Source organism: Camellia sinensis, chromosome 3, assembly GCF_055761805.1.
Source record: "Camellia sinensis isolate YWXY chromosome 3, ASM5576180v1, whole genome shotgun sequence".
NCBI classification, from domain to species: Eukaryota; Viridiplantae; Streptophyta; class Magnoliopsida; order Ericales; family Theaceae; genus Camellia; species Camellia sinensis.
In genome coordinates this window covers 199,546,923-199,563,186 of record NC_138963.1, presented here as the reverse complement: position 1 = coordinate 199,563,186, position 16,264 = coordinate 199,546,923, and the positions used below count along the sequence as shown (strand labels likewise).

At 39.9% G+C, this 16,264-nt stretch overlaps 1 protein-coding gene across 1 annotated transcript; it reads left to right on the top strand.

The window, feature by feature from the left end:
• The first annotated feature begins 351 nt into the window (after positions 1–351).
• Positions 352–2,644, top strand: LOC114291800 ((S)-8-oxocitronellyl enol synthase CYC2). The gene is made up of 2 exons (XM_028235671.2): positions 352–457; positions 1,481–2,644. Exons 1-2 carry the CDS (start codon positions 419–421, stop codon positions 2,612–2,614), a joined length of 1,173 nt encoding a protein of 390 aa, XP_028091472.1. The 5' UTR covers positions 352–418; the 3' UTR covers positions 2,615–2,644.
• Positions 2,645–16,264: the final 13,620 nt, after the last annotated feature.

Below are 16,264 nucleotides of genomic sequence, written 5' to 3'. Positions count from 1 at the left end.
ATTTTTTTTTATTAGATCCCTAGCATTTCCGATGCAGATATTGTTCATTAGATTATTCAATTGACAGCAATGATGGATCTAGGGCCGGCTGCGGCGACCCCACCCCAAAAATTTTAAAAATATTATATATGGTATTAAAAATTTTAAAATAATTTAAAATTATAAGAATTCGTATATTTAAATATTTTTTAGATACATTTAAAATTATATAGAATAACCCTTCCTAATTTTTTAAATTATAGAATATCTTCTCAAAATCTCAATCTTGAATCCGTTCCTGATTGACAGTGAAACAATTCAAATAATTATGGTGTATATATAATTAGATCATATATTTGCTTTCTTGGTCATTCATATTTCCCTTCACCTGCTTCTGTCTTTCATACTTTCTCGTCTTTACCTACAACAATCTAATACAATGAGCTGGTGGTGTGCTAGAGCTGTTGGTGCTGCAGAGGTATTTATCATTATTCCATAATCTGAAAATTTTGTTGTTGTTTTTTTTTTTTAAATATAGAATAAATCATTAATTAGAAACACACTTTTCTTTAGAAACCCAATAATCAATTTTTGTCTCCAACTCAAAATTCTTTCTTCTTCTTTTTTTTTCAAATTTATTTGTTTCCTTCCCTATAATTAGCCCTTACAAATCAACAATACTACATTCCAAACAAATTTTCTCATAAAAGTATCTTAAAAAAATAAAAATATGCCATAAACCATGAAAATTTATTCCAAAACGAATTGTATGGTATAGATTTAGTAAGATATGAGCAACACTTAAAACAATTGTAATCTATAAATGAATTTTTTAAAATAACTTTTATAAATTTATAGCATTATTTAAAATATATATATATATATATATATATATATATATATATATATATACTTCCCATCTCATTTCTAAATAAATTTGCAGGCATATTTTGATCATATTAGGTAGCATTTTCATTTACAATTTACTAATATCTCCAACTAAGCATAGGGATTGTTTGTTACAGTTCTTAAAGATGATTATAACTTATTTTGATTTAGAAATCTGTATCAGACTATTTGGTGCAGTTTCTCCTTATAGTTTATTAGATAAAAATAATTTAAATAAACTAAAAAAAAAAACTAATTATTTAAAAACTGAAATTAGTATACTTTTAATTTCTACTTTTTTAACTTTAAAAAACTCCACCCAACAGGTCATAACCAAATGCAGTTACTCTTGAATCGATTCGCCTATAGACAGACTGACAGCTAGAATCAAATTTTACGTATCGCCTTTTCAATCTCTCTTGTTCCAATTTTTTAGCATCTCTGTTACTCTTCCTTGTCGAACAAATCTAATTCAAAAACATGAGCTGGTGGTGGTCGGGAGCTATAGCCGCTGCAAAGGCATGATCAACAACGCTCTCTCCTCTCTCTATACCCATCTCTCAATAATCCCTATGTTTCATTCTAATTAACTTTGTCTTCACTCTATCTACAGAAAAAATTCGAAGACGATGATGCTCCACGAAGCTACGACAGCGTAGGCCTAATCGTAGGCGTCACCGGCATTGTAGGAAACAGCTTGGCCGAAATCCTCCCTCTCTCCGACACCCCCGGCGGCCCATGGAAGGTCTACGGCGTCGCTCGCCGCCCCCGCCCCGCCTGGAACGCCGACCACCCCATTGACTACATCCAGTGCGACATCTCCGACTCCGCCGACACCCTCTCCAAGCTCTCCCCCCTCTCCGACATCACCCACATCTTCTACGTCACCTGGACCAACCGACCCACCGAGTCCGAACGCTGCGATGCCAACGGAGCCATGCTACGCAACGTCCTCAACGCCGTCCTCCCAAACGCCCCCAATCTCCGCCACATCTGCCTCCAAACCGGCCTCAAACACTACATCGGACCCCTCGAATCGCTCGGCAAGGTCCAGCCAAACGACCCGCCATTCACCGAGGACATGCCCAGGCTCAACGCTCCCAATTTCTACTACACCCTCGAAGACATCCTCTTCGATTCCACTTCCAAGAAAGAATCCTTGTCCTGGTCGGTTCACCGACCCGCTATCATTTTCGGGTTCTCGCCGTATAGCATGATGAATATAATCGGGACTCTCTGTGTGTATGCTGCGATTTGTAAATACGAAAACAAGCCTCTCGAATTTCCCGGAACGAAGACCGCCTGGAATTGCTATTCCGTTGCTTCGGACGCGGACTTGATCGCGGAGCATCAGATATGGGCGGCGGTGGATCCAAACGCGGAGAACGAAGCGTTTAATTGCAGCAATGGGGATGTGTTCAGGTGGAAGCAATTGTGGAGAGTTTTGGCTGAGCAATTTGGTGTGGAATATGTGGAATTTGATGAGAGTAAGAAGAGAGTGAGCTTGGTGGAGAAGATGAAGGATAAGGGTAAGGTTTGGGAGGAGATTGTGAGGGAGAATGAGTTGTTGCCCATGAAGTTGGAAGAGGTGGCGGCGTGGTGGTTTGTGGATGAGATGCTGGGGGGAGAATGCATTTTGGATACTATGAATAAGAGCAAAGAGCATGGGTTCTTGGGGTTCAGGAACACCAAGAACTCGCTTATTTCTTGGATTGACAAAATGAAAGGTTACAAACTTATTCCTTGAATTGTTAAGGGCAAATTACATATACACCCCTCGAGGTTTGGCTAAATTACAGATACCCCTGAGGTTTGAGAAATTACGAATTCCCCCCTGAATGCTATATTTGCATAAGAAATTAGGGGGGTAATTTGTTATGAAATATAAACCTCAGGGGGCAAATTGTTACGAAAATACAAACCTCAGGGGGCGGGATGTAATTTCTGAAACCTCAGGGGTATCTGTAATTTAGCCATACCTCAAGGGGTATATGTAATTTGCCCAATTGTTAATGGGAGTTTGGAATTTGTGGCTATTGGAATGTTGACAATCAAGTGTTGTAATAAGGAGTATCATGAGATTGAGGTTTGATTTTGTTTTGTTTTGTTTGTTTTTTTTTTTTTTTTTTTTTTGAGTGTCCTGTAACAGCATGAATAAGAACAATAATATGTGTTTCCCCGTTCACTTGGGCTGATCAAAATTGCTAGTAACACTTTATCCATTGTATTTAGATCAAAATTTTGAGTGAAAATTTCTGAAAGAATAAATTTTTTTTTTTTTTTTTTTCATATATGCGATGATCAACACACAACTCACAAATGTGCGTGTGGCTCAATGAATATGTTTTTTTGTGTTTTGTTTCTCAATAATGTTATAATAATTAAACAAAGAGCAAATTATACATGTTTTTAAACTTTTATTCCTTGTGTCATTTTAGTTTTTACAGTTTCAACTAATTCAATTTTGATCCTTAATTTTATATTTTGTGTCAATTTGGTTTAATTGATCATATCGTTGGTGTTTTTGACAAAAAAATTATCACTAAATTAGTTGGGATTAACTAACTAAATTGAGTAAGTTTATAATTTTGCCCTTAAAAAATTGACATATGCCACTTATATGCGTATTTTTCATAAAAAAAAATTATTAAGAGTTGTAATCAATTGGAGCAAATTGAGATAAAATCGTAAATTCATAGTCAAAATTGAGTTAATTAGAATTATAAAGACTAAAATGACATGAGGATCAATGTATAGAGACTACCGTTATAATTTACCCTTTAATAAATTATATTAATACAATTTGTCATAAATACATTAGGGTCTCTTAAATTTTTACTGCACACAACACTTTGTTTCATTTCCATTAATAATTCGTTAATTTTATGAATAGAAAATTAATGTTGTCAGTCTCTTTGACACTCAAATGTGTACTCTACTTTATTTATCTTTACATTTTCACTACATTTAAATTAAGTTCAATTTCTTTAATTTTATTAAAAAAATGTTTGAGTAATATATCAAAATTATATGAGTTATTATGTTTTTTTCTACACAAATCAGTTTGATTGAATGGATTAAAAATCATGTAGTTGGTGACATGATGTATTCTCAAAGATTTTTCAACCCACGTGATCTGTCACATTTTTGTTGATGCGAGTTTAAGCAATTAGGAAGTGTTTAATATATTGAAATAGAAATCGTATGAAATGAAATAAACTTGTATGATGATTCAATTGTAACGATAATGATATTTTTATGAGTAGTGCTATTCGGTCTAAAATAAAATTAAATTTATTTTTTAAATTTAATGATATGGTATTTTATTAAAATATAAAGTTAATTATTTATTTCATTTATTTTTTAATCATCTTTTACATCATTGACTTTACAAAATGAATTTAAAAAATAAACATGTATATCATTTTATTATTTTTATTTATAAAGCGTTTTTTTTTTAATCATTTTTTATAAATCAAATATGAAAACAAATATTCTGAGAAAATAATCATAATATTTTACGACCTTGTCTTATTTTTGTGTTTTCTTAGCCGCATTGATTAAAAAACGCAAGTTACACAATCACATGGTGGTGTTTTGAGAAATTGATAAAAAATTGACTTTTAATTTTTTTAATTTTTTAGATTATACTTCCGTTTAGGAAGATAGGTTGTTGGCTTGCTTTAGCTATTTTAGTCATAAAAGACAGAATAGGCTATTTTAGCTACAACAAACAAAACATTACATCCAACTCATAATCATTGCACTTTTCTCTCACAAAAAAGTTTAAAAAAATCAAAAAATCCTTCCTAAATTAAGTTTTTTAACTCAGACTAAAATAACTAAAAAAAACTAAAAAATCAAAAAATTAACCCACTTTTCAAACCAATCTTAGTGACTTAGGTAAAAAAATTATATTTTTTAATTAAAAAACCTAAAATCTAGTTTTTTTTTTTTCTTTTTTCCCAGCTTGCCAAAGCAAGCCATGATTTGCGCCACGAGCAAAACTGTAACGTAAACCTTCATGGTAATACATATCCTTATCTAAACAAATAAAATATCAATCACGCACTAAGAAAAGTAATAAATATACCCCTACAACGAAAAGTGATGCTGGTGATTGCATTGGCATAATACATGAGAGATGAATGTATAAAATATAGGCGCAAGGACTCTCTTTCTTCAAATAATTTTGTTATTTTGTCCCAATTTATTCATTATTATTGAATTATATGATAATTTTAAAATATAAAAATTTCAAGATATATTCAATGATTGTGAATGAATTGGAATAAGAAGGACATGAATATTTGAGGATAGAAGATTTTTTGTTGAATGAATTTGACCATCGTAAAGTAAGAATAAATGTAATTCATCCAGCTCATGAGCTAACTACTAATGTACACAATTCTTATTAATGGTATGTGTACGGGAAGAAAATATTCATCGCTATCCGTACTCCTCGTGTCCAAGATGAACTTTACTCCGATCGACCTAAGAACACAATGATGGTGAGCTATCCGGCGGCGTACTGTCGAAAAACCCTTCGACGGTCAAGTTAGCACACAAGGAGAGAGAGAAAATAGAGGAGGCAAAGTGGTAGGTGAGTCGTGATCATAAGATGTTTCAGACCTGAGTATGGGGGCATAGCGTTGTTTATATACCTTCTGCGCGCACTTCTGCGTCCATTCACCTTTGAACGCGTGGACCTGCTTTCATCTCCAATTTTCCTACGTGTCAGCGCAAATACAGCTAAACACCACCTAACAAAACCGCCAAACAGTTCTGGCGCGAACGGGTAGCACGGTTCCTCGCCATCACACTGTGACCACATCACGACCGTGATATTCGTCTGGTTTAACTGGAGGATCCTGCTGTGGCTTAGCCGACCTTCTTAGTTCTAACCTAGATACTGCCCGGTCAGACTGATCTGTGGAAGACTATATCAGCCTAACTCGATAGAGCGAATATGATTAACCGGGCTAACGATCTAAGGTTGTTTCGACTGGATCGGACCGGGGCCCTGACCGAGCGCGCCCAGTAGCCGTATGAACCTAGCTCGGTCACTGCGCTTGGCCCAGCTTTGCTCGGTTCAGACTAGCTCGGCCCAGTGTCAATTCATGAAATCTCCCTCTTAATTGCTCCTTAATTCCGTCCGCGCCAGCGTGACCGGGATTACCTTCTCTGGCCGAGACCACTAATATGCTCGGTCGGCATCCTCGACTTACTCGTCGTGCTGACTTCCTTGCTTGGCTCCATCACTTGCTCGGTCAACGTTTCGACTTTCCTGACTCTTCACTACTGACACCGGTCTTATCATAAACACGTGTCATTTGCTCATTGGCCTTGTGCTGCCAACCCAGCCGCCCCACGCCGTCTTCTCAGTTTCAAATTTTGGCGCCTCTTCTCCCTTTATACATGCATCGTTTGCCCGTTCAAATCTCTCCATTCTCTGTTCACCCTCTTACTTTGACAATCCAACAACCAGAGCCACAGAGTAACCATTCTCATTTTCTGCATTTCTTACCTCTGCATCTCTTGCCTACATCAAAGCATCTCTCTAGTGGACTTGGTCTCGCCATCGACGTGTCAGAGCACCTCTCTACCTGGAACTTCGATCCTCACTCCCAAACTCGTAAGTTCTTCGAATTCCCTTTCTCATTCATATTGTTCTTCACGTTTTCTAGGCTTGTCACGCCTTTAAATTCAATCTCTTTAGATGATTCTAAAACACGATGATAACAGACCTTAGGCTCCGAATGGAGTTAGTCTAGGGTGTGATCTCAAAAACTGGTTTTGCCCCATTTTTCCCTCCACACTGCTTATCATCTTCTGCTATGAACAAGTGTGAGTTTGGAACTGACCGAGTTAGAAATCGCCGTTTGATCCAAATTTATGCCTTGACTGAGCAAGTCTCCTGTTTGTAAATCCTGGGGGCAAAATCGGGATATTAAACGCGCGGAGCTGCTCGACCAGGCTAATATCTAGTCCACTCAAGCGACTGAGTAGAAGTGATCAAGCTAAGATCGAGCTCGTTTGCACACTCGCGCTATCACTTACACTTGGTTTTCCACTGCAGAGTCCTAGGGGACCAGACACACTACACGGGCTCTCAAAGACTGAGCAGCCACCGTGCAAAACTTAATCAAACCAATTCTGTCGAGCTGAACATGCCGGTCCTCTATGGGGCGCTACCGTTTCCTTGCAGACACGCTGGGCGCCCTAGTCGCGTTTTGCGAAGAGTACGGTGTCCCCGCCGATGTACACTTGGAGCTCAGTGAAGAGGGCATAAATCCGTAGGGCAGATTAGAGTCTTGCCCCGTCACCTTATTAAGCATGGTCGAGGGAGGGTTGCGCTTTCTGGTACAGCCCCTCGTGCGTGAATTCTTGAGACGTACCGAGTTAGCTCACACTCAAGTATCCACCAACACCTTCCGAATCATAAACGGTGTGGCCGAGTTGAACCACTGACTCGGTTTATATCTAGGCTAGCCGAGATCTTGCGTCAATACATGCTCAGTCGAACAAAAGATGGCTTCAACTACTACTTGAAAATAAGGCCAGGTAAGGAACGATTAGTGACCGGCACGCCGGACAAGGACATGAACGATGATGATTTTTTCTGGGTGTCCAGTAACTATGAAACAACTGACGTGCCCGGTTGGTACATCAGCAAGAACTTCAGTTCTTCTTGTAAGCCCATCTTCCCAACTGATCTATTTTGTCAGAATTGTTTGTGCCGAGCTAATTATTTCTTTTTTACAGCTATTGAAGAATTGCAAACCAACTATCAGTATCCCAACGAAGAGGCAATCAGGGTCGTGCTGAGATACCGGCACCGAGATTGCCACGATCTCCTTGGTTACGTCCCTACCTATCGTTACTCGGCTCCCCGTAGGAACAAGGTGACAGACTTCCTCCAGGCTCCTTCTCCTCCCCCTAATCCAACCTTACCAGATGTCCCCCTAATACAGTTGACCGAGGAAGAAGAGATGGCGAAGAGGAGCCGAATCAAGAACTTAATCACCGCTACATTAACCGAGTTGTCGAGCGTTCCTTAAACTCCATCCGTTGGTCAGAGTTCGGGGACTGTGATTGCCCTTGCTTCCACGGTTGTGCCTTCTACTGAGTCTCGTCGAGCTGGCAAGCAAGCTCGGTTAACCGACCCATCTGTCGAGCTTGTGGCCGAGTTAAGCACCGAGCAAACGATGCAGGAAGCCGAGCCAACTCCACCGTGGAAGTCGGAGTTCAAGCACCGGAGCAAGGAGATCCCGGCAACTACGTCCGTCAAGAGGGACAAAAAGCACCTCTTGGCCTTCAACTTGACAAAGGCTTTGCTGCTGCTGAGCGATGTGTCCTGGAGCGATCATAATCCTAACACTCGGCTCGTGAAATCAGTTGTCAAATCCATGACTAGGGTAAGTTTCAAAATCTTGTCAAGTCCTTGCTCAATTAATCTTCTTATTTCAGCTAACACCCTTCTTACTTCTTGCAAGCCATCCAAAAACAACACACCGCATTGTCAATCTGTGCCACAAAGTTATCAAGCTGAACAACACCGGTAAAAACATCTCGGCTGAGCTTGGCGAAGCTAAGGCCTCTCTTGAAATTGCCAACGCTGACAATGCTAGACTCTTTAGCCAGCTCGATAGGGCCGAGCAAGAGAGGGGCGCTCTGAAGACCGAACTAGAAGCTGAAAAGCAAGCGAGGCAGAACGCCGTGGATGAGGCCAACAATCTTGGTTTCAAGGAGGCCGAAGAAAACTATATCAAACAAGTTGAAGCTACCAAGGACATCTACTTCAAGTCCAGTTGGAAGGCTGCTTGTGAAAAACTAGGCCAAGGATCTGAGATCGAGGTGTTCACCTCTCCTCCTCCTGCCTTCCTGCCGATCTATCTAATACCCTATGCCAATAAAGTCTTCAACTCTTTGCAAGAGGAAACGGAAGAAGAGGCCAAGGATAAGGCCCTCTAGAAGGTGCCCGGAAATAAGGAAAAGGCTGCGATGGTCGACCTGGAAGCCTCGACAGAGGGGGCCGAGGACGAGGACGAGTTTGCCGATCTCTCCCCATTAGCGTAGCCGTTAGTGCTCCAGCTTTTTGATTTGAACTTTTGTAACCGGGCTATATAAGCCCCTCCCTATGTACTTAAATTTTCAATCAATGAATTTTTTTTTTTTTTGCGACTTATCTTGAATATTTTTGCAATGTATGTTGTCTTCCTTGAAACCGTGCAATGCGTGCCGGAAAAAGTGGAACATAACATGACATCTCGGTCCCAAGAAAGTGAAACATAACATCCCGTCTTGCTCAGTGCGAATGACCTTGACTTGTAACCGAACAAAAGCATCTCAGCTAAAACACTAGAGTTTATTGACTCTATTGACTGAGGTAAACCATCTTGGTTAAAAGAGCAAAGTTGAACACCTCATCACTCTTCGTCGAGCAAAATCATCTCGGCTTCAATTCCAGAGTTGAGACACTCACCAACTCTATTGACCAAGCAAAATCATCTCTGTTAAGAGAACAGAGTTGAACACTTCATCAACTCTATTGCCGAGCTAAATCATCTCGGCTTCGATTCTAGAGTTGAACAGTTCACCAACTCTATTGATCGAGCAAAATCATCTCGGTTAAGAGAACAGAGTTGAACACTTCATCAACTCTATTGCCAAGCTAAATCATCTCAGCTTCGATTCTAGAGTTGAACAATTCACCAACTCTATTGACCAAGCAAAATCATCTCGGTTAAGAGAACAGAGTTGAACACTACATCAAGTCAATTGACCGAGCAAAATCATCTCGGTTAAGAGAACAGAGTTGAACACTTCATCAACTCTATCGCCGAGCTAAATCATCTCGGCTTCGATTCTAGAGTTGAACAATTCACCAACTCAATTGACCGAGCTAAATCATCTCGGCTAGGGGTAGCTGCCCCTTGTTAATTGCACAATCCATTAATCAAATAAATTGATTGCGTACGACAACTCTTCGCTATTACGTTCAAAAATTTGTAAGGTGACGAGAAGAATTACATTGATAAATCGAGGGGAATGCTTGCCCCTTTCAAAAAATTGCATTGAAAGTTGGAAACTAAAAATAAAACAACTTCAAATTGGCTACGTTCTACGGCCGTAGTATAGCTTTACCATCCAAGTCTTCCAGATGGTATGCCCTTTTGCCCACCAGACTCGTGATCTTGTAAGGCCCTTCCTAGTTTGCCCCCAGTTTTCCTTCACCCGACACCAGGGTGTTGCCCATTACCTTCCTTAAGACCCAATCCCCCACTTTGAACGGTCTGGGGTGAACCGTCTTGTTATACTTCCGGGATAGTTCTTGTTGATACGCTGCGACATGGATCAGGGCCTTTTCTCGGCGCTCCTCTGCTAGGTCCAATTCTAAGGCGATGGCTTCGGCATTTAAGCTGGGCTCAAAATTTTCGCTGCAGACGGTGGGCATGCCGATTTCCAATGGGATAACTGCCTCCATTGTAACGCCCTCAAAATAATAGATAAAACCCATCTCATTAGACATGCATTGATATAAAATAAGCTAACCATTTCTATTTATCAGAGTAATTCTACAGCTGTATTACATGTTAACAACAAAAGCAAATGCCCTAAGGGTTTACAGCTTTCCAAGTTAACACATGGTTACAAAAGAAGAGTACTAACTCAATACATATTAAGCCCTTGGCTTGAATTTACATGTAATACATCAAGATAAATAAAAGAAGAGTTTTCAACTCTCATCAACATCCAAACTATGTCCTTGGAGGTGGCATACTACCTGTACCTGAAAATAATGTCCCATAAAGGGTGAGCCAACGCCCAGTAGAGATATGCTAAACACAGTATGAGCAATAACTAAGACATTAGCAATTGATAAACGTTCAATTTTCATAAACCAATTCATAACCCATTTCCATCTCATGACCACTATGTTCATGTTTCATTTCAGTTTCCATTTCTTATCAATTTCACAATTTACATCAATGGCTCAGAACCTGGCCAACTACTTATATGAGACAGTGACTCATATTTAACATTTCCCATTATCACAATAGATAAACATACAAGTTATATCAACATCTCAACAGGTAAGCATACAAGCTGTACCCACATTTCAACAGATATGCATATTAGCTATATCAACACTTCCAATGACAAGCATATGAGCTGTATCAACACATTATCTGACAAGCAAATGAGCTGTATCAGTGGAGTCCATCCCCTATCTCCTCCCAAACAACATCCGGTTTAGAGGTCCATCCCCTATCTTCCCCTAAACCGTGGAGTACATCCCATATCTCCTCCCACACACATAATGCATATATACACAAAGGTCATATACACAATCAATCAATACATAACGTTAATATATTCTGTCCACCGTCATACTCAATGACATATCCAATTGATTAGTTTTAGTTTGTCTAATCATCATGCATTGTCTACAACAATCAAAACTACCCTCCACCGGTAACCCAAGCAATTATTTCTAAACAGATAATAAAAGCTCCAACGGATAAAATATCAATGTTTTCAAAGATGAGCGATTTATAAATCCAACTCCATCATTTCACAATATAATGAGCCAATTTCATTATTTCCAACTCAATTTCATAAGTTCACAATTTTCCCAAATTAATTATACCAATTAATTTATTCAACCAAATTAGGCTTTTCTACCCTATTTCTCAATATTGACCCAATGGTCTAAATATCAACAACCAACATCAACAACACCATTTGAAACCCAAAATACATATTATGAAACCAAAATTACAAAACCCTCTTTAACATATTTTGAAACCCTAAGCCCCAAAATTTTCCAAATTCAACACTTTATCAAAACAACTAAAAATCTAGGTTAATGACCATAAGAGTGAGTAGGAATCCCTACCTCAAAGATGAGACCCAAAGAAGAAGATGGTGAAAACGAAGTTGCTCCAAACCACGAGTTTCTCGGATCAAAAGATAGCCCTCAACGATCAACAACCTTTTTGTAAAGGCCAAAGGTGAAGAAAACACCCTAGCTAGATCAATATCTAGAGAGAATGCAAGGTTTTAGGGAGAGAGGCTCTCAAATGGCCTTTTCGGAAAAGTAAGAGAGAGAAAGGATGAGAAAAAGTGATTTAAAACTGCCTCACAGCCAACTGATATACGACATTCCCGCTCGAGCGGAAAACACAACGCTCGAGCGTCAAGAACAAAAACTAGGTCCGCTCGAGCGCAAAAGGACCTGCTCGAGCGCCAAGACACAAGAATAAAGTAAACCCGCTCGAGCGCGAAAACCAGTCCGCTCGAGCGTAGATTTCCTGCTCCCAGAACTTACACCCGAAGGTACCACCCGCTCGAGCGCAAAGTACCCGCTCGAGCGTAAAAATCACACCTGCAGAAGTTTTGCAGGGACACGAAAAACTGGGAGTGTGCAATATCCGCTCGAGCGCAAAAGGACCCGCTCGAACGGAACGACCAAAAACCCGGCAACAAGATTTCAGACCAAGGTTCAACCCACCAGTTCGAAACAAGCCCAATACATCCTATAACTCAAACAAACGGAATTTACGGATGACAACAAGATAGATACAACTGCCAACTTCACGGAACCGAGTCCGGAATACAACAGAACAGTAAAGGGACAATCGGGATCGCTATATCCATGCCATATGCCAATGCGAACGGTGTCTCCCCGGTCGAGCGTCTTGGTGTTGTTCGGTAATCCCAAAGAACATTTGGAAGCTCCTCAGCCCACTTTTCTTTGGTTTTCTCCAATCTTTTCTTCAGCCTGTCTAGAATGGTCTTGTTTGATGTTTCGGCTTGGCCGTTGGACTGAGGGTTGGCCGGGGTGGAATTATAGAATTCTATCTTTAGTTCCTCACAAAATCCTCTGAACAACCGTTCATCAAATTGGGTGTCCTTGTCGGAGATCAAAGCCTTGGTGACGCCAAACCATGTTACCACATTCTGTCGAACAAATTTCTTCACATCCTTTTCTTTAATTGTCACCAAGGGCTCGACCTCAACCCACTTGGTAAAGTAATCCGTCGCAGCTATAAAGAACTTGCGGTTGCCCGGCGTGGTTGGGAGTGGTCCCGCTATATCAAGGCCCCACTTGGCGAAAGGCCAGGGACTTGTGAGAGGAAGGAGCTCTCTAACCGGCTGATGAATTTGGTGGGCAAACTTCTAGCACTTTTCACATTTTCTCACATATTTATGTACGTCTGCCTGCATGTACGGCCACCAGTAGCCTTGCGAAATAACGTGGTAGGCCAAAGATCTCCCACTAATGTGGCTCCCACACATTCCTTCGTGGATCTCGTAAAAAAAAACATCGACTCTGTTTGGGTGAACGCACTTAAGGTATGGACTATTGAATGACTTCTTATACAAATCGGCAGATGAAGAGAGCCAAAATTGCTCAGACTTCATCCGGATTTTGTGTGCCTCTTTCTTGTCGGTCGGTGTGACAACCCTCACCACTGATTAGTGCTAATCTATGATTAAGCATGTTAACTGACTGATTGACTAAAATTCTGAACTGATTGATTTAGTGTATTAGTTTAAATGCATGTCTATCTGTTTGACTGCTAAATTATCTGTTCATATTTTATGTTTTAAACTGCAAATTGAAGGCCTTATCGGCGGCCGAATCTGACATTGTTTAGTGTTTTATGCTAATTAGAATTTATATGATTTTATGGTGTGTTTAATTGAAATTTGATTTTGTATGATTAAATTGGAGACTTAAAGTAGAGAATATACCTTATTGTTCATATTTTGAGTTACTTCTTGCATGGTTTAGAGGATTATTGGAGTTTAGAGCCAAGTTATGGCTTAAATTGTTGAGTTGAAGCTTGAATCATGCATGCATGTGCATATCTTGAAGTTTAGAGTTGTTTTCATGGAAATTATTGCATGCATGTCCATATTATTGTTATAATCCATGAATTCACCATGTTTTTGGAAGGATTGGCTCATTTGATCTTGTGTTTGAAGCTTTAAGTTCATATAAGCTCATGCATATACATATTCTTGCATTTTGAAGTTGATTTTCATGAAATCTTGCATGCAAGTTTACATTCTTGTTCTAGTCCATGAGTTCATCATGGTTTTGAGTTTAATCTTGCTTTGAATCATGTTTTGAGGCATTAGAATTCACTAGAATTCATGCATGTCATATGTTCTTCATGTTCATGAAAACTTCTTTGAAATTGTGTTTAATTGAACTACTTTTGAGTTTGATTTCTTCAAATTGATCTTCAAAACATGTCATATTATGAGTTTTAAAGTGTTTTTAAGAAAATTAGCCCAAAAGGATCGAATTTGATGCTTTAAATGTTGATTTTGAGCTTGGAGGTTCAATCTAGAAATTCTAGAATTTGGACCCACGCTCGAGCGAGGAACTCCACGCTCAAGCGTGCACCTTGTATTCATGCAGTCTGCTCAAGCGAGGAAAGTGACGCTCGAGCGGGAAATGCGTGTACCCAGTACTTTGCATGTGTTTACAGTCCGCTCGAGCGAGGAAATGCACGCTCGAACGAGGACTTGTGTCTCACGCTCGATTCCCGAGCATCCGTCGAACGTGAATTGCATGCATCCAGTACTTTTGCACTATTTTACAGTCCGCTTGAGCGGGGGAAACCACGCTCGAGCGGAGCTCCTTTGTTCTGCATGTCCATTTGAGCATAGAAAGCCACGCTTGAGCGTGGACCCCTGTTTTAGCAAATTTTGAAAAGTGTTTAAAAGTGCATCTTTGCATCCTCATTCCATCCTATGTATTCTTAGGCCTAGTTTAAGGTATCTTAATGAGGATATTGATGTAGAACCACACCGAGGCAAATTAGGGATTAAGTTATTATTTCCCAACTATGTAGCTTAGTGTGTATTCATTCTGTAACTGTAGGGTTGGCATCCGAGGACGCTCTAGCTGCTTATAGCCCAGTGCTCTGTGAGTAACAATGTTGTAAAGATATATTCAATCATGAATATTTTCTGAATGAAAGACTGTACTACTTTCTGAAATGATATTTCTTACTGAATGAATGTTTGTCCTATTTGTGAACTGTATTCGTGGCATCCATAGCAATTTACTGTTACTGTACTGTACTGCTACTGTCACAGAGATCTCTATCGGTTCCCATGTTTGGAACCACTACTGTTTACTGATATGATGGCCATCAACTAACTGTTCGGTCTGTTAAGACCTACTGTACTGTTTTGCTATTGGATGTACCACATATGACTATTATAGTTTCTGAATGACTGTTATGGCATGAATTATGAGCCACAAACTGAATGACTGATATATTGATAAATGATTGTTTTCAATACTGAAAGGACATTCATTCTTAACCTCTTTACGCATATGTTATTCACTGGGCTTTAGCTCACTGTTTATATATACATATATATGAAGGTGTCCAGGCACCGGATCGGAGCTAGGAGCGTGGGGTTTAAACTCCCTTTTTGTCAAGCCAACCAACGTGCCTCACTGCGAGGTTTCAAGTGCTGCCAAGCTAAGGCTGCTTGGGGGTGTTTTAAATTTCCCTCTTTCTGTTTCCGTTTTGTATAGACTGTTTGAGACTGTTACTGTACTGTTATGGTAGGGATTTGGTCTCTAACCTGAATGCCTGTATATGTTGTATGTATATACTGTTATGGTTTGAATGTGAATATGTTATGAAAGGTTTTTTTGTATACAGACTGTCACAGCTCATTGGACATCTTTTAATTACTGTTTTGGCTTCTGCCAGCCCCTGTACTCTGTATTACTGTTTTACTGTTAAGCAGGCCTTCGGTAATCTCGGATTACTGGCCAGTTACGGTGCTAAACCCATAGGGGCGGGTTTGGGTCGTGACAGTCGACAACATCTTTTCATTCAGGAAAAGGATGATGGGGTCCATCCAAGAAGGACCCAACTCGACGCATAGAACTTCTGTCTGCTGTGAGTCTTCAATGCTGGGTCTTGGAAGGAACTCAATCAAGAGAAGGCCGGCGGTTGATTTGTCAGACATGGAAACTAAACTGGCCAACTCATCTGCCCGGTCATTATCTTCTCGGCTAATTTATTGAACTCTTATGGCTTGAAGCTTCTTGATCTGCTCTCTCACCAGAGTTTGATATTTGGCCATTCTGTCCTCTTTGGCTTAATATTCTCCAGATACTTGGCTGACAACGAGTTGGGAATCGGTGTAGACTAGTAGCTCAGTTGCTTGCAATTGGAGCACGGTTTTCAGTCCGGCTAACAGTGCTTCATACTCGGCCTCATTGTTCAATGCTGGAAACCCAAGCATGATGGAATGCTCGATGGTTAGTCCGTCTGGCAAGATCAAAACTACACCTAGCCCGGCTCCGTACCGGTTTAAGGCGCCATCCACAAAAAGTTTTCACATT

Bases quoted from the DNA above. Each gene is read 5' to 3' on its own strand.
- LOC114291800 (XM_028235671.2), top strand. From the start codon at position 419: ATGAGCTGGTGGTGTGCTAGAGCTGTTGGTGCTGCAGAG. The intron at 458-1,480 runs GTATTTATCATT...CTCTATCTACAG, and splicing joins GAGCTGTTGGTGCTGCAGAG to AAAAAATTCGAAGACGATGA.